The sequence below is a fragment of the Anomalospiza imberbis genome, chromosome 6 (genome assembly GCF_031753505.1).
Source record: "Anomalospiza imberbis isolate Cuckoo-Finch-1a 21T00152 chromosome 6, ASM3175350v1, whole genome shotgun sequence".
Taxonomy (NCBI): Eukaryota; Metazoa; Chordata; class Aves; order Passeriformes; family Viduidae; genus Anomalospiza; species Anomalospiza imberbis.
The window spans coordinates 1,053,716-1,080,431 of record NC_089686.1 but is presented as its reverse complement, the minus strand read 5'-3'; the positions used below and the strand labels follow the sequence as shown (position 1 = coordinate 1,080,431).

Sequence of the window (26,716 nt, the reverse complement as noted above, 5' to 3'; positions counted from 1 at the left end):
CCGGGCTCTGGGGCTGCTCCTGCCCCGCTGGAAATCCCCGCTGTCCTCACTGGATGTGTCTGACTGCAGCAGGGAACACAGGCACTGAGCAGGGGCACAGCAGGAGACACTCCCAGAGTCACTGAACCCCAGCCTGGCCTGCCTGGGAAGGGACCCTAAAGCTGCTCCAGTGCCACCCCTGCCATGGGCAGGGACACCTCCTGCGGCAGGCACATCCTTCTCTCCATCAGGATTTTTCATAGAGGAGCACAGAGAGAAGAAAGATAAACAATTTCTATTTCTGCTCCTTGTTTGTCCCATGTGGAATGTGTTTGGAGAATTGTTCCCCTGGGGTGATTGCTTGGTTGGATTCTGGAGAATTGTTCACCTGGGGTGATTGCTTGGTTGGATTCTGGTGAGGATTGTTTGAGCTGATGGCCAATCCAACCCACCTGTGGCTGCACTCTCAGAGAGGGCCACGAGTTGTGAGGAGTTAGATATGGCAGTTAGGAAAAGCAGGTTTGTAGTTTTAGTATCTCCTTTAAACAGTATATTAATGTGTTATAGCACAGTTATAATAGAGAAATCATTCAGCTTCTGAGCTGGAGTCACACATCAGCATTCCCTCCCGCCGGCTTCACCTGCTTTTACAATACCACCCCAGTGACAGGGCAGGAAAATGGGATTTGGAAGAAAAATCAGCTCAAACGTGCCATGAATTTGCCTTTTTTGGGTCAAAGCTCTGTGGCAGGCAGGTTATTTCACCTTTCCTGGCTGTTGCAATGTTTCAGTGCCAAACAGCAACTCCAAAGTCATCAAAGCCCCAGTTCTGGCAGTGGCCAAGGCCAGGTTGGACACTGGGACTTGGGGACGTTGGGACACTGGGAGGTGTCCCTGCCATGGCAGGGCTGGCACTGGGTGGGATTTGAGGCCCCTCCAACCCAAACCATTGTGGGATCCCGTGATCTGTGGAGACCCTGGGGAGGAACTGAAGGGAAGCAGGAATGAGGTCCCATTATTTCTCTCCATTGCTGACCACGTTCAGAGGGCGCCGGCGTTTCCTGGTGACCCGAGCTGGAGACTCCAGGTCGCTCTCCTCCATCCCCTGTGGGAACAGAACAAACATCCGTGCACAGAGCTTTTGTGTTTTGCTGTTTAAATTGCCATTTTGCTTCTCTTGTCTATTTTTTTCTCTAAGACTCACATCAGGAGACTTCAAAACATTCTTTTTTATCCTGTTTTTTCTCTGGAAAATGATCTCTTCCTCGCTGTCACTGCTGGGTCCTGCAGAAAACAGAATAAACAACAATCACCAGAATTGCACACAGTTCCTAACACAATTTTGTTATAGCTTAGCAATCAAACCCTGCCTCTCTCAGAAAAGCACCTCCAAAGGAGATTATTTATTGATCTACAGGGCAAATATTGTTCTCTTCAGCCTTGTTAATCAAAAGAGATAATCTCCAGCTGGGATGGACAATAAATCCTGCTTCCCTGAAGAGCCCCAGGGGGAAGTGATTACCCCAGGCAGCAGAGGCAGAAAAGGGGAAGAGAAGCAGGACACCAAGAGAAGAAACCATTAAAAGTTGAGCAAGAGCCAGAGTTGTGGCAGCACTTTGTGACACAAATCCCTGTGACAGCACCGAGTCACTGCCAGAGAGGCCAGGGAGCTGCTCCAGGGCTGGAGCCAGGCTGGGAGAGCTGGGAATGCTCACCTGGAGAGGAGAAGGCTCCAGGGAGAGCTCAGAGCCCCTTGCAGGGCCTGAAGGGTCTCCAGGAGAGCTGGAGAGGGACTGGGGACAAGGCATGGAGGGACAGGACACAGGGAATGTCCCCTCATTGACCCAGCTTCCAGCATCACAGCCATTATTCCTCGTCCTTTCAACCTTCCCACCTCAGCCATAACACCAAAGTGAGGATCCAAAAGACCCTGGATCCTGTTTCCTAACCATGAAGGTCTAACTCCTGTCCCAGTAAATTCCCTACCTGCAGCAGGAGACCCACGGGATCCACAGAGTTTGGAGTCTTCCAGGCTTTCTGTCCTTCCTGAAGGGGAATCCATGGCTGACCTCCCAGAGTTCTGCCTCCATGGGCTTTCTTTGACTTGATCTACAGGAGACACCTCTGGATCTTGCTCCCCGGCACTCGAGAAGACTTTCATAGTAATTCTTTCGACAGCTTTCATATTCACACCCTTCCTGCTTGTTGGGGTCAGAAGTGCTGAAGGCAAAGGCTCAGGGGGTTCCCTTCCCCTTCTGCTGCCTCCTGACTTGAGGACAGGCCCTGCAGCGGGAGCACCCTCGGTCCCTTCCCTGCCACTCCTGCCCCTGCTCTGGCATGACAGCGGTGTGGACATGTCCCTTCTCTCAAGCCTTCTGCAGTCCCACCCCGGTGAGGTTTCCAGCCTGGAGCCATCACTCGGGGATATTTTTGCATCCTCAGCGGATCCAGCCCCTGGGGCACTGCGCAGGGCCCCGTTCAGGGTGGGGTTAGCAGCGTTCCTGCTCTCCTCAGAGGTTTCATCCCCGCTGTCCTCGATGGAGAAGCCCAGGTCGAAGGTCACGGAGAACAGGTCCTGGGAGCAGTCGTAGGGATCATCCTTCTCCAGGGCCACTCCTGATGTTGCCGTGGATTCCCTGCAGGGCTGGGTGGGGCTCACACACGGGAATTCCCGGCCTGGCTCTCCCTCTGTCCCAGGGATGGTCCCAGCTGGACCTGCCCTGGCTGGAGGCTCAGTGCTCATGGGGCTGCCCTCGTCCGTGTCCTCACCAGCCTCATCCTCAAACAAATGGAGACTCTGCTCCTCACCAGGAACGTCAAGGGCAGCCTCTGCTGTGTCCTTGGGCAGGAAAGGCTCCTTTGAAGGGCTGTTTGTCAGGGCGTGGTCCCTGCTGGGAGAGTTGTCTGGGATTTCAGGGAATTCCTCACTGTCCAACAAGCCATCAAAGCTGTCATCCCAGAGCTGCTCCTCTTCAACAGCAGCAGCCTTGGTAGATGACACAGTTTTGGACAAACAGGGACTTCTTGAGGCACAGAATTCCCTGGGAACTGTCACTTGGGGATCCTCCAGGAGCAGCAGTGAAGGATCAGTTTTCGGGGACACAGGAGAGACGCTGTCCTGCAGTGCCTCTGAGTGACCATCGGGGAGAACTTTTGGGGAAGGAGATCCTGCTCCTTCATCTCTCATCATGATCTCCAAACCCTCCAGTTCATCCCCAGAGGGAGGGGACTGTGACAGAAGCCTTTGCACCTGGGAAAAAGTTTGCTCCAGCTCTGGGGGCTCCTGGGGTGGCCCCAGGAGTGTGAAGGAATCCCTGCAGGATTCAGGGAGATAAAACAGGTCCGAGGCCACGGGGGAGGTCTCGTATCCCGAGTCCCTGTGGATCCTCCCCAGGGCCCCACAGGCTTTACCTGCAGGGCTGCTTTCCTGTGCTGCTGGACTGGCAGGGGTTTCAGGGCTGTCACTGTTGTCACACAGGTCAATAAATGCATTTAAGTCAAATGTCACCTCCAGCCCCTCGTCCTTGTCAGCGCCCGGGTGACAGTGTGCAGCCACAGCAAGCCCTGCTCCCGAGGGAGGGGCAGGAGGATCCTGAGGCAACACAGGCACATCCTCACTGAGTCCAGGAGCTCTTCTGGGAGCCTTGGGTTTGGTTATTTTAAAGGTGGTAAAGAGCTCACTCCCGTTATCACCTGCATCGGGCGGGAATGGTTTTGCTTTGGATTTTGCCAGGTCTTTCCTGGAGCAGCCACCTCTCTGATCCCAGGGCGGGTCGGCCATGGAGAGATTCCTTTTGTTCCCTGCAATATTCACATCTTCCATCCGTAGGTGAGGCTGGAGCTCCCGTTCATAGCTGCAGTCTCCCTGGGGACACAGGGCAGAGGTTACCACAGACACAGCCAGGGCTGCTCACAGCTGGGCTCCAAACAGGGACAAAGGTTTTGTTCTCCTGCAGAACTTCCCACAGACTCTGAATTAATCTTTCATGGATGTCAACAAATCTGCTGTTCAAAAGGCAACCAGCTCTGTTAAACATGCACTTGGGAAAAGCACCTGGACATGGAGGATCTGAACAGAACAATAATTTTTTGGCAGGTCAGGCAGATGAATCCCTGGATTCCTTGATCCCTGAAATTACACGAGGTACCTTTATAGAGGGTGAGAAAAATGACTTTATAACTAGAGATTGGCTTGTCTGAAGATATTTCTGGAAGCAGGATCCAAAGCCACCTTCCGGGAATTTGAAGACTGATCCCTGACAGGGCTGGGGATCCTCTCTGGCTACAGCAGGCAAAGCAAACTGTGCACTATTAACAGATTTTGTCATTAATCATCATCATTTCAACACCAGTTTCACACAGATGTTGATGCTTAAACCATCCATTTGTAAAGATATCCAAAGAAACTCCAAGTCTGGATTTTTTAACTAAAGCTGCCTTAGGAGAAGGCTTAATAAAAACAGCAAGGAAAAGAACTGTCACAAGAGGGTTTTAGGATGATTTGATGTGGCAGGTTGTCAATAATTCCTGTTCCTCACGCCTGGTCAGAACACAGACTCAAGACTTGGAACTCTTTGTCTGAAATCCAAGAGGAACAACAAACCTGGTTGAGTGCTGGTGTCACCTGAGCAGAGGAGCACTGGAGTGACAATAACGGGGCTGATAAGGGTTTATCTGTTTTGCCTGTTTGGGTTTATCTCAGGAACAACTGCCCCCTGCACAAGGGCTCAATTCAAGCATTCCAGCGTTACACAAACAAGACAGAAATTAAATGGATTAGGGATTAATTAGCTGCCAAATCACTGAACATGAGTGAAATGGGAGGAGGTGCTGCCCCTGCCCACCCCACACAGAGAGGGTGAGAGTGCAGCCCTGATCAGGATTGGCCTAATATTATCCTGCAACCCAAAATCAACCAAAGTGCAACCCCAAAACCTACAAACCCAAAACTGTTCAAAGTACAACCCCAAAATCTGCATAACTCAAACTCATCAATCAACCCCAAAACCTACAAACCAAACCAAATCAAACTACAACCCCCAAACCCAAAACTAACCAAGCTTCAAACCCCAAACCCCACAAACTCAAAACCAACTTACAATCCTCAAAGTTCACAAACCCCAAACCCATCAAACTACAAACCCCAAACCCCAAACCCATCAAACTACAAACCTCAAACCTACAAACCACAAACCCATTAAACTACAGCCTCCAAAACCTACAAACCCAAAGCCAATCAAAATACAACCCCCAAAACCTACACACCAGAGCCAAACTCCAACACCCAAAACCTACAAACCCAAAATAAAACTACAACCCCTAAACCCTCCAAACCAAAGCCCAATCAAACTAAAACTCCCAAAATCTACAAACCCAAACCCAATGAAAATACGACCTCCAAAGCCTCCAAACCCAAAACACAAACCACAACCCCAAAACCCATCTAAAACACAACCCCCAAAACCTACAGACCCAGACCCGCTCACATGCAACCCCTAAAACCTACAAACCCCAAACTAATGAAGATTCCCAGAGCAGCTGGGGCTGCCCCTGGATCCCTGGCAGTGCCATGGCCAGGCTGGACATTGGGGCTTGGACACCGTGGGACAGTGGGAGGTGTCCCTGCCATGGCAGGGGTGGATGGGATGGGATGGGATGGGATGGGATGGGATGGGATGGGATGGGATGGGATGGGATGGGATGGGATGGGATGGGATGAAGGTCCCTTCCCACCCAAACCTTTCTGGGATTGTGGGATCCCAGCACAGGCAGCAGGACCAGAGAGGAGTTTTCCCAGGAATGTCCCCACAGCCCCTGAGTGCTGTGAGTGGAGCTCAGCCCCGCTGGAGCCTGGCAGTGCTGCTGGGGCCAGGGACAGCCCAGAGCCAAATTTAGCATCTAGGGCAGAGCGGGGTGACCTGCTTTGGGCTCAGGGCTTGTGTAACTGCTCCACTTCCCAGAGACTTTCTCCTGAAGAAAACGCCGTGTCCCAGCCAGGCCACCCCGTGCAGAGAGAGTGAAAGGGCACATTTGGGATTAGCACCCTTTGGCCTGAACGTGCACAAGGGTGGAACCTTAAATACCCGCTCAACTCCCCTCTAGCCCAGGGCTCCAGGGTGTACCAGCTCCTCAGAAAATAGGTCAGGAGCAGGAAAACAGCTCTGAGCTTATTGTACTCAATCAATGACCCTGCCTGGAGTCACTGATTCACTTCAAAAAACAAAATATATTTTAGCAGAGAAAACAGGAACAGAAAGGTAACATTTTAATATGAAATATAAAATTATAGCAATTTATTACTCTAAATATTATATATTATATTATATTTAATACTATATATATTATATAATGTATATTGTATTATATAGACTTTATATATTCTATATAATATTTATTTTATATTATGTAGTATTAATTACATATTAATCAATTATATGATTATTAATTATTTATATTATATTATATAGTTATAATATAGCTATATATAGCTATATAACTATATAATTATTATAATAACTACGATAGTATTTTCTATTATTGTTATTATAATATTATACATTATATAATTTATCAAATGATTTATTTTATTGAATTATAATATTATAAATTATACTATTATGTAATTATATTCATATTCAATATTAACAGGTTCGGTTTTGATATGTAAATGGATGTGTAATTATACCTATTCTGGTTCCCAGTATTTAAATTTAAGGCATCAAGTACCAAAATTGCAATTACCCCCTCTCCTCCTGAGCAGCTTTGGATGCACATTTTCTAGCAAGATTCACCACCCTGATGAAACCCTGGGGATGCTGCTCTTTGAAAATTCAGGACAGATCCGTGGACAGCTTCAGTGTGGATTTTTGACCATTAACACAGTTAAGTGGAAGCCAGAGTGAAACCTTGCAGAACTGCCCGCTTTGGTGTGCTCTGGCCAAGCAGATGCTGCTCCTCACCCAAACCCCCCGGCCCTCCCCAGCCCGCTCTCCTCCAGGGCCCCACAACAGCTTTAAGCTCCTTTCCAACCCATACTTTTCTGCGATTCCAGGAGTTTTTTTGTGGCCATCTTTTCCATCCTTTACCAAAACTGCTCTTTGCTGCAGCAGTGGTGATCACTGCCCAAAGTTCTGGTGCCCTGCGTGTGCTCTGCTCCCCTCCCTGAGCTCAGAACAGCCTTTACTCATCACCCCTTCCAGGAACTGGAATCAATCCCTGTTCCATGATTGCTCCCTTTCCAGAACACACCTCAGGGGAAGAAGCACTGTCAAAATCTTGGTTTTGGAGGTTTAAGTGTATTACATGAGATGATCTTTAAACATGTGTTTAGCTGAGTCATGGAAGAAGCCTGAGGGACACAGAGACCCCAATTTCCTTTGGCCAAACTGAGATCATTGTCTCCCTAATGGCATCACATTATTGATGGATCTGCTCATTCTCTTGGGTTTTGCTTTCTGCAACCCAATAAAAACAGCCTAAGATCCCTACAAAGAAAGATGGTCACAAAATCCAGGGTATGTGCCCTGGCAAATATGGGAGCAGGATCAGTAAAGAGGCTGAAGAGGTGGACGTTCAGGAACATCAGGAAATAAATCAGGGTGCCCAGAGCAGCTGTAGAAGTGTCCAAGGCCAGGCTGGACAGGATTGGAGCAGCCTGGGAGAGTGGAAGGTGTCCCTGCCGTGGCACTGCATGGGATTTAGGGTCCCTCCAACCCAAACCATTCCAGGATTCCATACTAACAATCCCATTTACTGAGAACATGCCCTGCCCCTGCTCTCTTTGTGTTTAGCACTGGCACAGCAGAGCTGGAAGCTGAGGGCAGGGACTCATGGAATGGTTGGGGTTGGACCATCCAGTCCCACTCCCAAATCACTATGACTCCTCTGTTCTCACTAGAAGCACAACCCCAGCCCCAGGAAAAGCACCAAGCACCTGCAGTTCCAGGTCTAAACAACCCAGCCCTGGTCTCAGGGAATGCTCGGACTCGGAAAATTTGGCAACGAGATCAGAAGAAGCAATTCAAAGGAACTACTTGAATTGGAGAGCTGAGATTTTGGGGCTCCCTGGCATCTCACCCTTCAAAACCAGCCCAAACCCTTTCACGTTCTCTGGAATCAGAAGTTTTGACACGTATCAGAAGAGAATCTTAATCAGAGAGAATTTACAGGCAATGAGGGCCTAAAAAACCCAGATAAAACCATTTCATTGTCCTTACTTGAACCATTTTTAACTTTTTATTCAGGGGTTCCTGAGCAAAAAGGTCCAGCTGGCTGAAAACACCAAATTTTCCACCAAAACACATCTGATTTAAAACTCCAAAAGCTTGGGAAGCCTTTTCAGGTTCACTGGGATTGCAGAGTGTGCTGGGATCATTTTCCCTGCTGGCAGGGAGTTCATCTGGAGGATCCCCTGAGGCAGCCCCAGCTAGATGACAAATGACAGCTGATTCCAGAGCCAGCAGCTCCAGGGTCATCCCAGGGTTAGGAGATGTTCCCCTCCCAAGGTGAGTGGAGTCAGAGGGTGAAAAACTGAGACAATCCCAAGGATTTGGGGATTTATTTTGTTTTTCTTGTGAAAAGCTGTGAGTTCCCACTGCCAGCTTGGAAATGGGAAAGCTCTAGAGTGACCCTCCCACTCTGGACACTAAAACGAAGCATTCCTCCTCTCCCAAGGAAAAACAAAGCACTGGCACTTCCCTGTTCCCTGAGAAACCTGGACAAATATCATCCCCCTACAAGGATCACTCTGCCCAGCCTTATTTCCAAACAGCACACTTTAATTTGCAAAAAATGCTTCAAAGGGATGGAATCATTTTGCAGAAGGAAAACTTGATTTGTTCCCATCTTGCACCAAAAATCCCCCTGGGAGTAAATCCCCCATCTGCCCCACAGGCGTTGCTGTAGCAATAAAGCCCCTGGGGCATTAAAGGCTTTGCTGGATGTGCCTTTTCCTGGGGCCACATCCGGGGCTTCTTTGACTTTTTTATTTGTTTTTGACTGGGCCAACTTCTTCTCTAAGATTTTAAGAGCATATAAATATAATAAATTTGCTTGCCAACCATTATCACTTAATCTATTAAAAAAAAAAGGTTTAAAATTACTTTTTTGAAGCTATTATACAAAATATAAATAATAATATAAAATACAAATTTCTTGAATCACTGAATGAGTACAAGGAAAGTAAAGCCACACATCAGTGAATTTCTGCTCTAACAGAAAACACCCAAAAAAACCATAAAATACCTCTTGTGCTGGCTTGTACTGTCATGGCAAATCTCTGAATGAAATTCTGCCCAAGAAATAATTGGGCAGAAATTTCCAGATCATTTGGTAATTCACTGTAAAATAATGATTTGCCTGATTTTATGTTTTATCCTCCAGTATGAAAATCATCAATAAAACTGTGGTTTGGGGTTCCCTCTCCCGGGTATTTAAGGAAAGAGCTTTGACTTGTATTGGTGTTAAACCCCTCTGGTAATTAAGCACCGTAAATGAACGTCACCAGATCAGCTGGGTGTAATCAGCCATGGAATATTTATAGCAGGAACCTGGATGCACAGCACATCCAGGCAAACCCTTCCACCAGAGAATCATGGAAGGGTTGGAAAGGACCTTAAAGCTCATCCAGTGCCACCCCTGCCATGGCCGGGACACCTCCCACTGTCCCAGGCTGCTCCCAGCCCCAGTGTCCAGCCTGGCCTTGGGCACTGCCAGGGATGCAGGGGCAGCCACAGCTGCTCTGGGAATTCCAGCCCAGCCAGGAATTCCCAATTCCCAATCTCCCATCCATCCCTGCCCTCTGGCAGTGGGAGCCATTCCCTGGGTCCTGTCCCTCCAGCCCTTGTCCCCAGTCCCTCTGCAGCTCTCCTGGAGCCCCTTCAGGCCCTGCAAGGGGCTCTGAGGATTCCCAGGACCTTTCTCTCCTCCAGGTGAACATTTTGAATTCCAGTGGGAACATCCCCAGCCTTGGGAATGCTGTCAGTGCCTCCCAGGGAAGGCAAGGATGACTTCAGGGAACGTTACTGAAACTCTCAGACAAGAGCTCAGTGTCAGAGCTGCCTGATCTGATCAGATCAGGACAAAGCTGTGTTTTCCCTTTTTGTGGAACAGTTTTGGTGTCCCTGGACCGGCACCAGTTGGTTCAGTGTAAGACAGAGCCCAAGAAGCTCTGAAGTTTAAAACCCTGGTGTCAGTGCTGACTCCAGCCCTGCCAGTGCTTTGTTTCTCCCTGGGAGGCTCCAAAGGATGAGTGTCACCTTGTGTCACCTCCTGTGCTCCTGGGGCACCCTGGGGACACCAGGGACACCCTGTGAGGATTCCTCCTCCGAATGAGGAAGCTCCAGCCCTACACCTCTGCCTGCTTACACAAATGGAGAAGGCTGGAGACCAGCCCAGCTGGAGCTCACCCCCTGGGGCACAAGGGGAGCTGAGGGGGCTCAGCCTGGACAAAAGGAGGCTCAGGGGCACCTGCTAATTCTGGAACCATTTCCCTCCTCCTGACATCTCAAGCTGCCCCAAGGGAAATTCAGGTTGGATCTTAGGAACAAGAAAGGGTGATAAAGCTCTGGAATGTTCTGCCCGGGGAGGTGGTGCAGTCACCATCCCTGGGTGTGTTTAACAAAGCCTGGATGTGGCACTGGCTGCCAGGGCTGAGCTGAGCTGTTGGGGCTGGGTTGGACTCAATGATTTTTAAGGTCTCTTCCAACCCAGTGACTCTGTGACATCCTTCCTGTGGCCATCCCTGCCCTCTCCCTCTGCAGTGTGTCCCTGACCCCACTGGGGACAGGGACTGTCAGAGTGTGGGAAATAGATTTGTAAAAAATTCTCAAAGGCTGACAGAAGGCTCACATAGTGTACATCTGTATACAAACCTTGAAATAAGAAATACTGACTTAAAAATGCCATAGAATAAGACAGACATTGAAAAAAAAAAGTTAAATTAGAAACACAATTCAAAAGATGACCTTACAAATAAGACTTAATACTTTAGAGAAATAGAGCTATGAAAGATGCATTGTAGTAAGACCCACAAATAGTAATTAGCTTTAGGGCATTTACAATATAGTGTAGCTAAAGCTGATATGCCAAGAAACACTTAACAGTGTATTGTAATTAAAAAATAGTTAGCTTCTGATTATGATAGCATGAATTATAACATCTTCTCATGAGACTGAAAACGGAATAAAATTTTTTAAAACACCTCTCAGTCGCCCCGTCTCTGGGTCAGAAAAAGGTCTAATCTGACATCAGAGGAGTCAGGAATGTCTCTGGTGGGATGGAGAAGCTTTTCTGAGCTGGGCAGGTCTGATCACAGCCTCCCTTTCACACCCAAGGAGCACAACTGCAATGGCTCCATTCTCCTCCTTGACTAGCCCTGGCATTATTCAGGAAACTCTGGCAGCTTAGCAACAGCTTCTGGTGACCTAGAAAACCTCCACCTGCTGAAAGGCAACATCTGGGGAGCTCAGCTGGAGGGAAAAATAAGGTGGTGAACCACTGAAGCCTCCACCCACCTCTGCACCCACTTCCTTGTGCCTTCCAGAAGGATTTCTGTATCCATCCCTGACAGAAAACAAAACTCCCATCTCCCAAACAGTTCCATCCATGTTTGTTTGGCTTAGCTCCTCTTATCCCTTAATTCTTAAGAACAATTGGCTTTTTAGTTCAAAAAAGCAAATTAAAAAAGCCTAAACCAAATCCCCTAAAACAGGCCATGTGTTCCTGCATGACTTTTCTGGGATGCTTTTGATGTACACATGATACCAAACTCTTCCCAGTTCCTGGAATAGTGATATCCCTCGTGGTGGTTTTGCTCCTTGGCACCTGGAGCTCCTGTATTTAATGCCATTCTGTCACAAATTGATACTGAAATCCATTAAGAAAAGACTGATTTAAGGGTGGGGGGGTTTTCCCCTTTTTTTAAACAGTTTCTGTGGAAAAGATTAGGAATCACAGCATAGCAGCGAGAGAGATTTTGAAACAAGATTAAATACACATAATTATTCTCACAATCACTGGGGTTTTTAAATTTCATTATTTTTAGACTATTCTAACTGTGCACTCGGTCCCTGGGCACGTTTATTACCTGCTGGTGCCTCATCAGCTCCATCATTTCCATGGCACTGATGAAGAGGTGACAACGATCCGAGTGATCCACCAGGGATGTGGGAAGAGGCTGATTCTGCCAAACGCTCCACTCACACAGGGAGAGCTCCCGAGCTGCCCCCTCCTCGGGCTTCTGCAGGGGAAACTGGGATGGGAAAGGAGATTTTCAGCAGGGAATTGGTGAGCAAAGCTTCTCTGGCAGGGACAATGAATACAGAAATGCAGAGAAGGATTTAAACATTTTCAGCAGGGAATTGTTTAGTAAAACTCCTCTGGCAGGGACAATGAATACAGAAATGCAGAGAAGGATTTAAACATTTTCAGCAGGGAATTGTTTAGTAAAACTCCTCTGGCAGGGACAATGAATACAGAAATGCAGAGAAGGATTTAAACATTATCACGCAGGTTTAAGTCTGGTCTAAAATAAAAACATCAGGAGCAACCTGGGCTAGGGGAAGGTGCCCAGATGTCCCTGCCCAGGGCAGTGGGTGGAATGAGATGGGTTTAAGATCCCTTTAAACCCAAACCTTCCTGGGACTCTGTGAATAAAGCATCCTGTATGAAATTCTTAAAAACAGGAGCAGAACTTAATGTCTCAGAACTGAGACTTCCTAATATATTTTTAATTTATCAACCCAACTTTCAATTACAGACCTAACTTCTTACTTACAGACCCAACCTCAAAGACCCATTTCAAACATCCAATTTCTAAATTTTTAACCTCAAAAACCCACATGTAAATCTCAAAAAGGCATTTTTGTAACGGAGTTCCTTCAAATCCAGAGTTAACTCTGGTATTTCCAGCATCCTTCAGGCCTCGTGTCCAAGGAAGCACTGCATGGAACTCACTGGTGTTTCCTCCAGGTTTTCTAGGGTTTCAAACGGAACTCGAGGCAACACTGGTTCCTTTATCCCATCACTTTCCTTAATCCTGTAAAGTCTGTCCCATATTTCAAACTCCTCAGGTGACAAGGACCAGCTCTCGTGGGAGTTCATTTGCTTTTGGCCTGTGGGGGGAAAAACAACAACAGGAAAACGTTACCTGCTGTAGGGAAAGGGATGCACAGAATAAAAGGACTTGGTGTGGTAACAGGCACAAAAAAACATCTCTGAGCCACAACCAAGAGAATCTGGATCCAGGGACAAGCATCCAAAGAGTGTTCATGTTTTATATGAATAAATATCATTAAACAGCTGGTTCTGGGGAGGGCATCATGTAAAAATAGAGAATGACAGATATAAATCACTATCCCAAATAATGCCAAATCCCTTAAACAGCCTTGGGTGGGAAGTGATTCCAAAGAATCAGAGTTGAGAATGTGATTGTTTTCAGGCCAGATGTGTGAAGCTGGGAGAAAAATAATGAAGGTAATTTGCCAGGATCTGGGGTGAATCTGCAGCCCAGGCTCTTCTGGGAATTAATGCCACAGAAGAGGAATCAGCCTGGATCTCTCAATCCTCTCGAGTTCCAGCTGCCAGGGGCTGTGTCTGCACAGAGCAAACCCTGAGTCCAGTCCTGCTCACGTCCTGTTCAGGAAAACCTGGAAAATGAACCAACACTGACGTTCTTAAGGCCATCACTAAAACATCCCAGAAGATGAGCACTGCTATGGACTATTTCTCACTCGAGTGTGGAGGTCACATTCCTGAAGAGCACAGCACCCAGTCCAAGGACCTGGCAGAGCAGGAAAAAAGAGACCCAAAGGAAAAGGAAATGAAGAGCAATTCTCAGAGAAGAATTTGGAATCATGGAATATTGAGTGGGAAGGGACCCACAGGGATCACAGAATCATGGAATGTTGAGTGGGAAGGTGATGCCTCAGGTTTGAGCTTTTATATTTTCCCATTCTGTGCTGCTTTGGTGTGTGGGTCTGGGGTCCATATCAGGGGATGGTGAGCTCTCTGCACAGAGCAGGGAGACAAAACAATTCCTGCTCCAGCTGGGCACCAAGGACAAATGATCCAAACCTCAGGCCCAGGAGCACAAACAACGTGGGCTGGAGAGAGAAAAACAAGCAGGATGGGACTGCACGGGCTAAAGCTGGAATGGGACAATGAACTGCAATGTGCCCATGGAGCAGAGCTGATCCCAGTGAGAGCCCCCGGGAGCGCTCGTGCATTTTGGGACCATTTGGGTTCATCTTGGGTGCAGCCCTGGTTGGGCTCTGGTGCTGCCCAGGGTGGATCCATGGAAGAGATCCTTTGTGGCAGGCACATTCTTCTCTCCATCAGGATTTTTTCATAGAGGAGCACAGAGAGAAGAAAGAGAAAACAGTTTCTATTGCTGCTCCTTGTTTTCCCCATGTGGAATGTGCTTGGAGAATTGTTCCCCTGGGGTGATTGCTTGGTTGGATTCTGGTGAGGATTGTTTGAGCTGATGGCCAATCCACCCCACCTGTGGCTGCACTCTCAGAGAGGGGCACGAGTTGTGAGGAGTTAGATATGGTAGTTAGGAAAAGCAGGTTTGTAGTTTTAGTATCTCCTTCAAACAGTATATTAATGTGTTATAGCACAGTTATAATAGAGAAATCATTCAGCTTCTGAGCTGGAGTCACACATCAGCATTCCTTCCCGCCGGCTTCACCTGCATTTACAATAATCCTTTCAATAAATCCCTGCTTTATTCTTTAACTCCATCCAGCCTCTGCTCTAGGGCAGCCTTCACAAGGCATCAAAGGGACCCACAGGGATCACAGAATCAGGAATATCCTGAGTGGGAAGGGACCCACAAAGACCACCCAGCCTAACCCCTGTCCCAGACCCCCCAGCAATCCCAGCCTGGGCATCCCTGGCAGCGCTGTCCAAAGGCTCCTGGAGCTCTGGCAGCCTCAGGCTGTGCCCATTCCCTGCTCCTGAGGATCTGTTCCACCCAGCCCCACCAGGGCAGGCTGGGAACAACAATGACTTCAGAGCTGTGTTCCAGCTCCGTGGGACAGAGACGAGATGATCCCGTGATACCAGCCCAGCTGAGCCATGGTGCAACCCTGCCAGGCAAGGAGCCCTGGAGCAGCTGCAGAACCTGGGAACAGATGATTCCCAGAGCTCTGGGCTCCCTTCTGGGGAGCACGGGGAGGATTGTGGCCGACCAGAACATTTCCCAAACACAAAGAAAGAGGGACCTGGACAAACATGAGTGCTGCCATCAGAGGATGGAGTACAGGGAGAACATTCCCATCCTCAGGGAGGCTGATAAGGCTGTTTGGATGCAGGCTTGGGAATCAGCACGTCCTGCAGTCCCTGGCACAGCCTCTCCCCTCCATGGGAAGCAGCTGGTGCTGTCCCATGGGAAATTAGCCTCCAGAACATTCTGAGTTAGGGATGCCAGGCCCTACCAGACACAAACAGCACTCAAATCATCAATGTTATTTTCCTTGTTTTTCTCCAGAACCAACAAATTTTCATTGCTTTTGAAGTGGGAAGAGAGCAAGAATTAGCCACAGGCAACTGGAAAGGCATGAAAACCCCACAGAGCAGGTGTTTAAACCCTAAAGCAGGTGTTGGTAATCTTAAAAAGTGAGTCCAAACCAATTATCATTAGGATAAAACCAGCAATTATAAAAATAACATGAAATTATAAAATCAAACAAAAGCTACAGTTATTAACAACTCAAAATTGATCCCTCTGAAATGAGGGAGTAGAAGAATTGTGGAGAACCAGCAGAAGAATTAAGAAAATTAGGTTTCGTCTGGACAAAAGCAAAAAGCAAAAGGAATTACTGGTAGCTTGAAATAAGATTCAGCTCCCAGGAGCAACAATATTAACATGTTCCTCACTTCAGCAAACTCTTAAAAAAAAAACCCAAAGAAACCCAAAAATAAGAGAGAAAAAAGAATATTAAAATACAAGAAGTTATATAAGAGGTTTATGAAGTAAAGGGATTTTTTTGCGGCACTTTTTGAAGGAGAGCTCTGGAAACTGAAGGACACAGTTGATGATGGGGCAGCACAAGACATTGGATTCTTGTGGGGCTGACAGACAAAAGTTATGGAAGAGGTTTTGAAGTGAAAGTGGGGTGTAAAATTAATAGAAATTGGATCAAATTAAGAAGAACAGGAAATGTGTATTTTTTCAGGTAATGAGTGTCAGGACCAGAGGAAACGGCCTCAAGCTGTGCCAGGGAAGGTTCAGGCTGGACATGGGGAGGAATTTCTTCATGGAAAGGGTGGTCAGGCCTTGGAACTGCCTGGGGCAGGGCTGGAGTCCCCATCCCTGGAGGGATTTACAGCCCTGTGCATGTGGCACTTGGGGACATGGGGCAGTGGTGGCCTGGGCCCTGCTGGGGAAGGCTTGGACTCAATGGACTCAGAGTTTTCCAACCTCAATGATTCCATAATTGTATTTATTTTGACAAGAAAACAAGGAGAATGCTTGACATTCCTGTGATAACTCAGCCCATGACAGCTCTGTTTCTGCCATGGAGAAACCTGAGGATGAACTGGACCTCAACAACAAAGTGAGAGCAGAGATAAGAACACACCCAGCTCACCCACTGCTGCCAGCTTTACCCTTTTTTATCGTGGAAACGGGCACTGAAGTGAAGAGAAAATGCGAAAAAGTCAACTCCTCCCTTTGTCCTCTTTTGGAGCTTTATCCTGAGGGCCACCAAAATCAGGAGCAGCCCTGGTTCACCCAGCAACAGGGGGGATTCCACACAAGGGGGCTGCTCAGTGACCTGCACAGGGCAGCCCTGGCTGGCTGGAGGGGCACGGAGCCCTGGCCACCCTGGGGACTCAGCCCTGGCCTGGCCACCTCTGGCTACTCAATCCTGGCCACCCTCTGCCAACTCAGCCCTGGCCACCTCTGGCTACTCAATCCTGGCCACCCTCTGCCAACTCAGCCCTGGCCACCTCTGGCTACTCAATCCTGGCCACCCTCTGCCAACTCAGCCCTGGCCACCTCTGGCTACTCAATCCTGGCCCTCCTCTGCCAACTCAGCCCTGGCCACCTTGGGGACTCAGCCCTGGCCTGGCCACCTCTGGTTACTCAATCCTGGCCACCCTCTGCCAACTCAGCCCTGGCCACCTTGGGGACTCAGCCCTGGTTACCTTCTGGCTACTCAACCCTGATCACCCTTAGCTACTCAACCTTGGCCACCTTTGGCTACTCAGCCCTGGTCACCTCTGGCATCAGCCCTGGTCACTCTGGGGACTCAACCCTGGCCACCTTTGGGGACTCAGCCCTGGCCCCTTTGGGGACCCAGAGCCCCCAGCCCTGCCCACGTGGCTCACACAGAAGGCACTGGGTAATTCCAGCCCACAGCAGGAGCATTCCCAGTATTATATTTTCCTTTATGCCCTCCCTGCTCGTTTCTCTTTTCTAGGACAGACCAACAAATGCTCCAAAATTATTCTTTTCATTCCATGTTGGGCTCTGATTGTTTTCCAGCAGCTGTGTCTGTTTAATCAGAAATAGGAACTTTCCCAAGGCTTCGAGTTTCTTCTTTCAAGAAGTTGCTGTTGGTGTTTACAGAAAGCACTAATAAAGAGATAGAGCAGGAAAATTCCCAGGGATTTATAAAAGTAGCTCTTTTTTCCTATCATAGGATTGTGTTCAGTTTCCTGAGCATTCCCATGCCATTGAACTGTATCAGCTGAAAAGTCACCAAGAGAATTTTCCTAATTTTCCTCCAAGAGGGCCTGCACAATTCATAAATATCCTACCCTTGACTTCTCCTTTTCCTCACATCAAAATCCTTTGGTTTTCAGGCATTTCTGGTTTATTCTCATTTACAAAGCCACAAAGCCCAGAGAAGCTGTGGCTGCCCCATCACTGGGAGTGTCCAAGGTTGGACAGGGCTTGGAGCAGTCTGGGATAGGGGAAGGTGTCCCTGCCCATGGGAATTTAAAGTCTCCCCAATCCAATTGAGTCTGAGATTTTGGGATTTTGAGATGAACATTTGCCTCCTCTGTGTGCAGCTGGAGTTTCTGACCTACAGTGAGTGGTTCCGTGGAGGAAGATGAACCAAGGCCTGACTCAGGATCTGGATGTGCAGGGGCAGAGCTGTGAGGATGCCCAGGAAAAGCCCCGGGCAGTGTCGGAGCTGACAGAGTGACCCTGCGAGCGCCAAGCCCCGGGAGGGAGGGTTGGAAGTGCTGGAAACACCATAATCCTCTTACCAGTGACACAGGCAAAGAGAGCAGATTTGTGCTGCAGGGAACTGGATCTCCTCTCTTTGGAAAGCATACTTGAGGTGCTCTGCTCCTGTTTTTCAGCAGTGATAAACATTTTGTGCACTTTGGGATTGATGCCTTCCGGAACCATCCGTGGGCTGTGCTGGTAGAAACGAAGGGTTTTGTTCCCTGAAATGGCTTTGTGGATGCTCCTTTTGTTACACTGGCTTTGGTTGTAGGTCTGAAAGAGAAGGTAAATAGATAAATCATCTGCTATTGATTGTTTTTTTCACAGCATTCGATCAAAACTAGAAGAACACCTCCGTGTCTGTGGGGTTTCTCATTATTTTCTGTTCCCTCAGCAAGCTGTTGTTTGGTTTGGGGATTTTTGATGGGCCAGAAGCAGGCACAGCACTGGAGAGTGAGAAAGGAGCACAGCCCTTGCCTGGGGGAAGTTACAAGCTGTCACTGATACAGGGATGATGTAAATTAGATTACATCAGAAACAGGGAAAGGAGCTCAAGCGAAAAAAAGGCCTAAGATGATTTGTTGATGTCATGAGTGCTCTGAGTCCTTTTAATTACACTCCATTTTATTGTGCAATGGAGAAACCACGGCAAAGCTGGGGAATGTGAGGAGAGAAACTGGGGCCTCCCTCTGGAAGTGCCTCCCCCAAGGAGGTTTTGTGCTCTGCTCCTCCCCGAGCCCCTGTGAGCCCCTGAGTGTCACAGGGAGGCAGCTGCCACCTGACAGAGATGATTTCAGGGAGCACAAACAAACAAATAAATAAATAAATAAATTCCCTGAATAAAACCAGAAGAGGCTCACAGCCAGCTTTGATAAACCCCTCAGACATTCCAAAAAATAACGTTTTAATCCTAGAACAGTCAAATCCCAGTGTTCTTATGGCAGAAAAACTTGGTGTTACCAAATTGGCAGCATCACAGAGCTGTGACTTCACTGGCTTTCCCCTCCCCTGTGCTTCCCTGGGCTGAGCAGCTCCAGGGGACATCCCCAGCCCCATCCCAGCAGCTCCAGGGGCCTGGGACACACGGGAGCTGCCACGTGGAGAGGCTGACCTGGGAGCATGTGGGAGCCACGGAATAAACACTGAGCTCACGGAAATTCCTGCCAACGTCACACTCCCAGACATGCACTGACCCCTTTCTCCCAATAAAACTTCTTCAAAAGCTTTGTCATTGAGCTGAAGTGGTTTGATTAAAAACAACCCCAAAGCTAAACCAAGCAAAAAAAAAAAAATCCCCAAACTAAAACAAAGGGAAAAAAACCACACAGAAAAAAAACCCCAAACCCCCAAATTCCCATAAATTAATACATGGATATTAATTATTTAGCTGCAAATTAAGTGATGGGGAAGAACCTCCACACTGAGTCTCTTTCCAGTTCTGCTAAACTTAAAAACCCCAATAACAACCCCAAAGGACACCCTCAAGAAAAACCAAACAAACCACCAAGACAATGTTGGTTTGCAATTAAACTTGTTTCCTGACCTCAAAAAAAAAAAAAAAATGTATACAATGACTGTTCTACCTGGGGGGAAGTTCTGCTTCAAAGATATCTGAGAAAATCTGGACAACAAAGTAATCCAACTACTTAAGTGAAGCTCCAAGGAATTTAAGGGACTATTTTATATCCCATTACAGAGCAGAGCTTTCAATAGTAACCAGCCTCCGTAAGCAGCACAAGAAAATATCTATTTACAAGCTCTACTCAGGTTTATAATTTTTAACTCTCATCCCTTCAAAAGAGAAACTTATTTCCCCTCAGGGAGGATTCTTTGCATTCTTATTAAGAATTAAATCCCTGCCACCCACAAATCCCAACCAGATCTACAGCACTGACTGGAATAAATGAAATAATACCAAGAATCTGAAATTTCGGGTTTACAATGGATTTACACAGATCTTGGACATATTGGTTTGCAGCCCCTTTCACTGGTGATGGCAGCAGGGAGTGCCCAGCCTGTCCTGCCCAAATCCTGCCCTGTCCCATTGCAAGGGCCAGCCAGGGCCCTGCAGGGCTGTGGGATGCTGTGGTGGGATCCCCCAGCCCCCAGCACATTTCCAGTGGGACATGGATGTCCTGAGGGACAGTCTGTACTCAGAGATGATTATTAATGCTCTGCCTGAGTGCTGGGCTGCAGGAACCCAGCCAAAGTGGATTTGCACCTAAGCCGATCTCTTCATCCTCACACGCAAGAGTGCGGCCACTAAAGCCAGCTCTGAGTGCCAGTGGCGTCACCAGCCCAGTAAGCACCAGTCTGAACACCCAGTGTCATCACCAGCACTCCCAGTGTCCCCTCCCAGCTCCAGCCCCTGCCCCACACCTTCCTCTGCACCCTTGGAAAGCCCTGGAATCTCTGAGTTTCAGTTGAATATTTGGGGACGTGACAGGCTGGGAGAGCTGGGAATGTTCATTCCCCTGGAGAGGAGAAGGCTCCAGGGAGAACTCAGAGCCCCTTGCAGGGCCTGGAGGGGCTTCAGGAGAGCTGGAGAGGGACTGGGGACAAGGGATGGAGGGACAGGACACAGGGAATGGCTCCCACTGCCAGAGGGCAAGGATGGATGGGAGATTGGGAATTGGGAATTCCTGGCTGGGCTGGAATTGCCAGAGCAGCTGTGGCAGCCCCTGGATCCCTGGCAGTGCCCAAGGCCAGGTTGGACACTGGGGCTGGGAGCAGCCTGGGACACTGGGAGGTGTCCCTGCCATGGCAGGAGGCAGAACTGGAGGATCTTTCAGGTCCCATCCAACCCAAACCACTCTGGGGTTCTGTGCGGAAGTTTCCTGTAACAGAATGAGGAGGCTGAGCAGAGACTCCCTGGGGGCTGCAGCTTTGTCCCAAGGGACAGCTCCCACCTCTTGTCCTGGGCACAGGGACAGCACCCAGGAAACGGCTGGGGCTGGGCCAGGCAGGCTCAGGCTGGATTTCAGGGAAAGGTTCTTCCCCAGAGGTGCTGGCACTGCCCAGGCTCCCCAGGGAATGGGCACGGCCCCAAGGCTGCCAGAGCTCCAGGAGCCTTTGGACAGCGCTGCCAGGGATGCCCAGGGTGGGGCTGCTGGGGGTCTGTGCTGGGATGCTCCCTGAGGGTGAGGCAGTCCCTGATTCCCTGGCCGTGCCCCCCTCACTCACCCTCTCCTCGCGGCCCTGGGCCAGGATGACCACGATGCGGCCGTGGCGCCGGCGGCCGGTGCGGCCCATGCGCTGCACCAGGCGCACGGGGCTGCGCTGCGCGTCGAAGCACACGATCAGATCCACCTCGCCGATGTCCAGCCCCTCCTCGCCCACGCAGGTGGACACCAGGGTGTTGTACCCCCCCTCCCGGAAACGCCGCACCACCTGCAGGGACAGCAGGAGTGGGATTGAGCAGCTCGGCCGCGAAAACCGATTTGTATTCTTGTCCTGGGATGTAAGACCTGTGAGAGCTGGGGCAGGTCTCTGCTGCTCTCTGGGCAGGTTTCTTTGTCTCTCCCACAGCCAATCCTCCCTCCAGGAGATCTCTGCTGTTCATGGCCAGTGAGTGTCCCTGCATGGCTGAGAAAATTCCATCACCCATGGGGAGATGCTCCACCCAGGGGAGGAGCCAAGCATTCCTACCTGGATCCAATCTGACCTTGGCACACCACAGCAGCCTTTGCCCACTGCATTCCCAGAGGAGCAGCTTTCTTCCCCACTGCATTCCCAGAGGAGCAGCTTTCTTCCCCACTGCATTCCCAGAGCAAGCCCAGGCCCATCTCCAGCAGCCCTGGAGCTTCAGAGGAAAACTCCCCCCTTGTGCAGGATCCCTGCTCCAGCAGAAGCACAGCTGGCACTGCAGGAGGGCTGAGCCACCATGGGATGGGACTGCTGCCACCACCCTGACCCACAGGCTGCCAGGGCTGCTCTGACTCTGGCAGGGGTTTGATTTCTTTTTTGTACTATTGTGTTTGTATTTTTAATTCCCCTAATAAAGAACAGTTATTCCTGCTCCCATATCTTTGCCTGAGAGCCCCTTAATTTCAAAATTATAACAATTCCTAGGGAGGGCATTTACATTTTCCATTTCAGGGGAGGCTCCTGCCATCCTTAGCCCACACCTGGCTTTTCAAACCAAGACAATTCTAAAACGAAAAATTTTGTCTATTTGACTTTTCCAGCTGCTACCTTGTGATCAAACACCACACCCCAGTGTGACCAACACAGGTATTTCAAGTCTTTAACTCTAAAATAAAGGAAAAAAAGCCCACCTTATTCTTCCTCCAAGCACAGTATTCTTGTAAAACTGATCCTCCCAACTTAGCAATTAAATATTTCAGGACTTGTCTTTTTTTTAGCTTTGCTAGATCATAATTTAATGCTAGATCTTATCTTTCCTACCTAGAAGAAAAATAAAATTCCTACAGCATGTATTCACATATTTCTCCAGATTTTTGACATCTAAATTTAGCAGTTGTTAATAGAATATAAATAATATAAATTATAATAATTATATTTATATATAATAAAGAGATATGAATTATTGGTCTATTTTGTTCAGTAAGTATCATTTTGGATAGTCTGGAAACCACTGGACTGCACAGGGATTTACCAACGACACTTACAGCTCAGCCACTGCGACACAGTTCATACTCCTGGAGTCATTTACACAATTAATGCTTTAATTCCTAGTCCAAGCCTCCTCTTCCCTCATTGTCAGAACCCAGCACATCCCTCTGGCTGCCCTGGCTGTCTCCAGACCCTGGCAGGGGGCTCGCAGACCTTGGCACCAAGTCAAAAACACCTGTGGCTTCCATTTCAGCCCATGGAAAAAACTGCCAGCTTTGTGTGAGGAATTACAAGCCACAAGGGTTTGAGTAGTGTGGTAGTTGAGTTAACACAGTGTGAAAAAGTGGAATTTTGGGGTTTTTAGAATGGGGTTCAGGGGTACAAGATGGAGGGATTTGGGCGTGTCCTGACCTTCTTCTCCTTCTCCTTGCCCTCCATGTCTTGCTGTGATGGTGACACTTTTCTGTTGGTTTAAGGCACAGACACACTGTCCAACACCAATGACAGACATTGGCACGTCATTGTAAACATGGCACACGGAGTTTTTGGTATAAAATGTGAACACCGCCCTGAGGGCAGACAGAATGCCATGGCCGACCTGCTGAACAGAGCTCAGCAGAGAGAGAGAATGTTCTAGATAAGGGAAAATAAACATCCTTGAGAAGCTGATCCTGCGCATTCAGACTCCTCCTTTGGCTGCACGGGCTGGGAAACGAGGACTTTTACACTCTTGGGGTCATCCCTACACCCAGACCCCGAGACCTCACCTCCAGCTGCTCCTTCTGGGTGAAGCCTTTGGTGCTCTTGCCCGAGGAGTGTCCCACGAAGGTCATGGCCCGCACGGCCGGGCTGAGCCGGGCCAGCATCTCAGCGATCTCCTGCACGCTGTCCCGGAATGAGGAGAAGATCATCACCCTTGTGTCCCCAGCTGAGCCTTCACTCTGGTCTTCATCTGCTGGATTTGAGAATGTCAGATTTTAGTAGAATGATCTGTAAAAAAGGATGGGGCACCCCCACAAGTTACACATTCACAGCTCTTGTCTCACTTAATGGGAAGAGAAAATGGGCAGACAATGCTCCAAGATCCACCTCCTTGAAAAATTCCTCTTTGGACCAAAGCATGCTATAATTTTGCAGAATGTGAGAATGAGAATGTCTTTATCTGAGGCACCCTTACTAAAGTCACTTTGAAAAGCTGGGGTTGGATGATGCTGTCATCTCCATTTCAGGACCCTCAGGGCAGCAGAACCATAATCCCAGAATCCCAGACTGGTTTGGGTCGGGCAGGACCTTAAATCCCACCCAGTGCCACCCCTACCATGGCAGGGACACCTCCCAGTGTCCCAGGTTGCTCCAAGCCCCAGTGTCCAACTAGCCTTGGGCACTGCCAGGGATGCAGGGGCAATGAATGGAACAGAAAGGGCTGGTGCTGTTCCAGGTATGGCTGATGACTTTGGGCATGAATTCCCCCCTTTCCATATCAAATGCAGGGTTTTTTAAGTGGAGGCAAAAGGAGGGAGGTTGGGAGGACCGAAAGAACTCCGAATGGGAAGGGGAAAAAGGAATACATTAAATGCTTTGGGACTATCCTAAAGTTACAAACACACAACTGGGAAACAAAGTTGCCTACCAGAAAACATCAGTCATTTCAAAGGTTTGCTGAGAACAGGGCATCCGAGAGAGAAAACAACCCACAAAAACAAAGAGGCAAGGACAGGTCAGAAATTATCAGAACTTCACAGAGCACGAAGATCCAAACAGGTAAGATAAAAAGTGAACAAGGTGCAAAACAAATGTTATTATTACTCATGTAATATTTTAAAGGCTGGAATCAAGAAACTGAAACATCCCAAAACCAGAGAGATCTGAACGATGTCTTCATCAAGATGAAAAAGAATGAGGGACAGGAGATTGTAACTGAAGGGTCTGAACTTCAAATTGATGCCTCAGAGTTGTTAATTCTTATCCTCAGGCTGGATATCAGAACTTTCATCCTTAAGGTCCTTAAATGTGTTCATGGAACTCTGCAGAAGGGACAGAAGAGGGGCTACCAGGACAAACTGGGACAGGACCAGCAGGAAAGGTGGTAGCCCCAGGAATGAGTTTCCTATCCCTGTTTTACTCAGCTGTTAGAGCAGTTTATATCAAATTAGTAATGAGAATTTATAGGAAGTTTTATCTTATCAAAATCTTATGGTGAAGTTCTTCTAGAGGGGAAGATGCAAAAACAATCAAAGCAGTAAAGCAGCACAAATGAGGAAATCAATCAGAAGGATATTCCTTGTTTCCATTCCCAGATGTTCCTGAGCTGTTGGTACTCACCAGAACATCCCTGTTTCCAGGATCTGAAGTGTTCTATTACAATTTCCTCCAATTTCTTTAATTTTGGATGGCTGTAGACAAATTCCTTTTTCTTTTCCAATTCTGGAAAGGAAATAAAGTAATGAAAGATGTAAATAAACCTGCAGCAAGCAGGAAGGTTCAGTGAACTTCAATCCCTCCCACTGTAATTACCTAAGTCAAATCCTGACATTGGTTCTAAACAAAACAAAACTGCTGACAGAAGAACATTTGTTAAACCCAGTTTTTGAGAAAGTGGTGTTACTTTTGGTAGAGTCACACTGGAAAAGACTCACAATGAAACAGCTGTATTTTAACTTTAATTTTAGAGCAAATAAAAAACTTCAAACATAGAAAACTTCCTTGAAAGTAGCTAAAACCACCAAGGGAAGAGTGAGAAACAGCTGTATTTTAACTTTCATTGTAGAGCAAATAAAAAACTTCAAACATAGAAAACTTCCTTTAAAGTAGCTAAAACCACCAAGGGAAGAGTGAGAGGGAGGGAGAGACAGAACATTGGGAATTCAATCTGGAATAAAGAGCAGCAGCCAGTGCAGCACAACTTTTAAACAGGAATATTCTGCCCCTGAGTGGGGAATCCTGACCTGTTGTGCTCTTGCAAACACCTCCACTGTCAGGAGTCATAGCAGTGTCTGAGAACATGTCCTGAAGCCGCTGGTAGAGCCCCATGAAGTCCTCGTTGCGCCCCAGCTCGCTCTTGGTGCGGGACAACCCTTTGGAGAGAGTTGGAACACCTCAGATTCCATCTGCTTTCCCAAACAGACTCTGCCTTTAACAAACCTCACTGTGCCCAGCTCTGGCCCCTCAGTTCGGGAAGGACCTTGGGACGCTCGAGCGCATCCAGAGGGGACAACGGGGCTGGAGAGGGGCTGGGAACACAAACCCTGTGAGGAACAGCTGAGGGAGCTGGGGGTGCTCAGCCTGGAGAAAAGGAGACTCAGGGGTGACCTCAGCACTCCCCACAGCTCCTGAAAGGTGGCTGTGGCCAGCTGGGGCTGGGCTCTGCCTCCAGGAACTGACAGAACCAGAGGACACAGCCTCGAGCTGCACCAAGGGAAATTCAGGTTGGATATCAGGAAAAAGCTTTTACAGAAAGAGTGATAAAGCTCTGGAATGTTCTGCCCGGGGAGGTGGTGCAGTCACCATCCCTGGGTGTGTTTAACAAAGCCTGGATGTGGCACTGGCTGCCAGGGTTGAGCTGAGCTGTTGGGGCTGGGTTGGACTCCATGATCTTGAAGGTCCCTTCCAACTTGGTAATTGTGGGAATTCTGTGAATAAGTGGAACAAAACACCAAATCCATCTGCAGCTCCTCATTCCTCAAGGTGTTTTGTGCCAAACCAGCCATACAGTGAGGTAAATGAAAGGAGAAGAGTGGACCTGAAAGGAATGATGCTCCTGAGGAGATTTCACCTTTGGATCCATCCATGATTCCCCACAGGTAGATGAACAAGGAGCGGATTCCCATCTGCAGAAGCAGCTCATACCCGTGGTACAGACTGATACAAAGGGCAAAGTCTCCTTCAATGATGCCTTGATGGATTCCCTGGGGGAGAAAAGCAGACTCTGATGGAGTTAGGAAGTGGCTGAGGAGCAGGAATCCCACTGCAATTCCTGTC

The 26,716-nt window shown here is 48.4% G+C and overlaps 1 protein-coding gene across 5 annotated transcripts in view; it reads right to left on the bottom strand.

Annotated features, from left to right (window-relative positions):
• FANCM (FA complementation group M) overlaps nt 1–26,716 on the bottom strand; it is a 50,389-nt gene continuing 23,673 nt past the window's right edge. The window contains exons 6-16 of one of the 5 annotated variants that reach the window (XR_010999683.1): nt 26,511–26,643; nt 25,684–25,812; nt 25,061–25,162; nt 23,506–23,693; nt 21,347–21,553; nt 18,202–18,436; nt 12,934–13,091; nt 12,065–12,229; nt 1,184–1,263; nt 1,016–1,084; nt 1–63 (exon numbers count right to left, since the gene is read on the bottom strand). Coding sequence is in view for 4 of the 5 variants with exons in the window: in XM_068192030.1 (XP_068048131.1) it covers nt 1,691–3,844; nt 12,065–12,229; nt 12,934–13,091; nt 18,202–18,436; nt 21,347–21,553; nt 23,506–23,693; nt 25,061–25,162; nt 25,684–25,812; nt 26,511–26,643 (3,471 nt within the window). In the remaining variant the exon portion in view is untranslated. Of the gene's footprint in view, nt 64–1,015; nt 1,085–1,183; nt 1,264–1,675; nt 3,845–12,064; nt 12,230–12,933; nt 13,092–18,201; nt 18,437–21,346; nt 21,554–23,505; nt 23,694–25,060; nt 25,163–25,683; nt 25,813–26,510; nt 26,644–26,716 lie in introns of those variants that run through there. The other 4 variants (XM_068192031.1, XM_068192030.1, XM_068192032.1 and 1 more) reach the window with 4 other exon arrangements.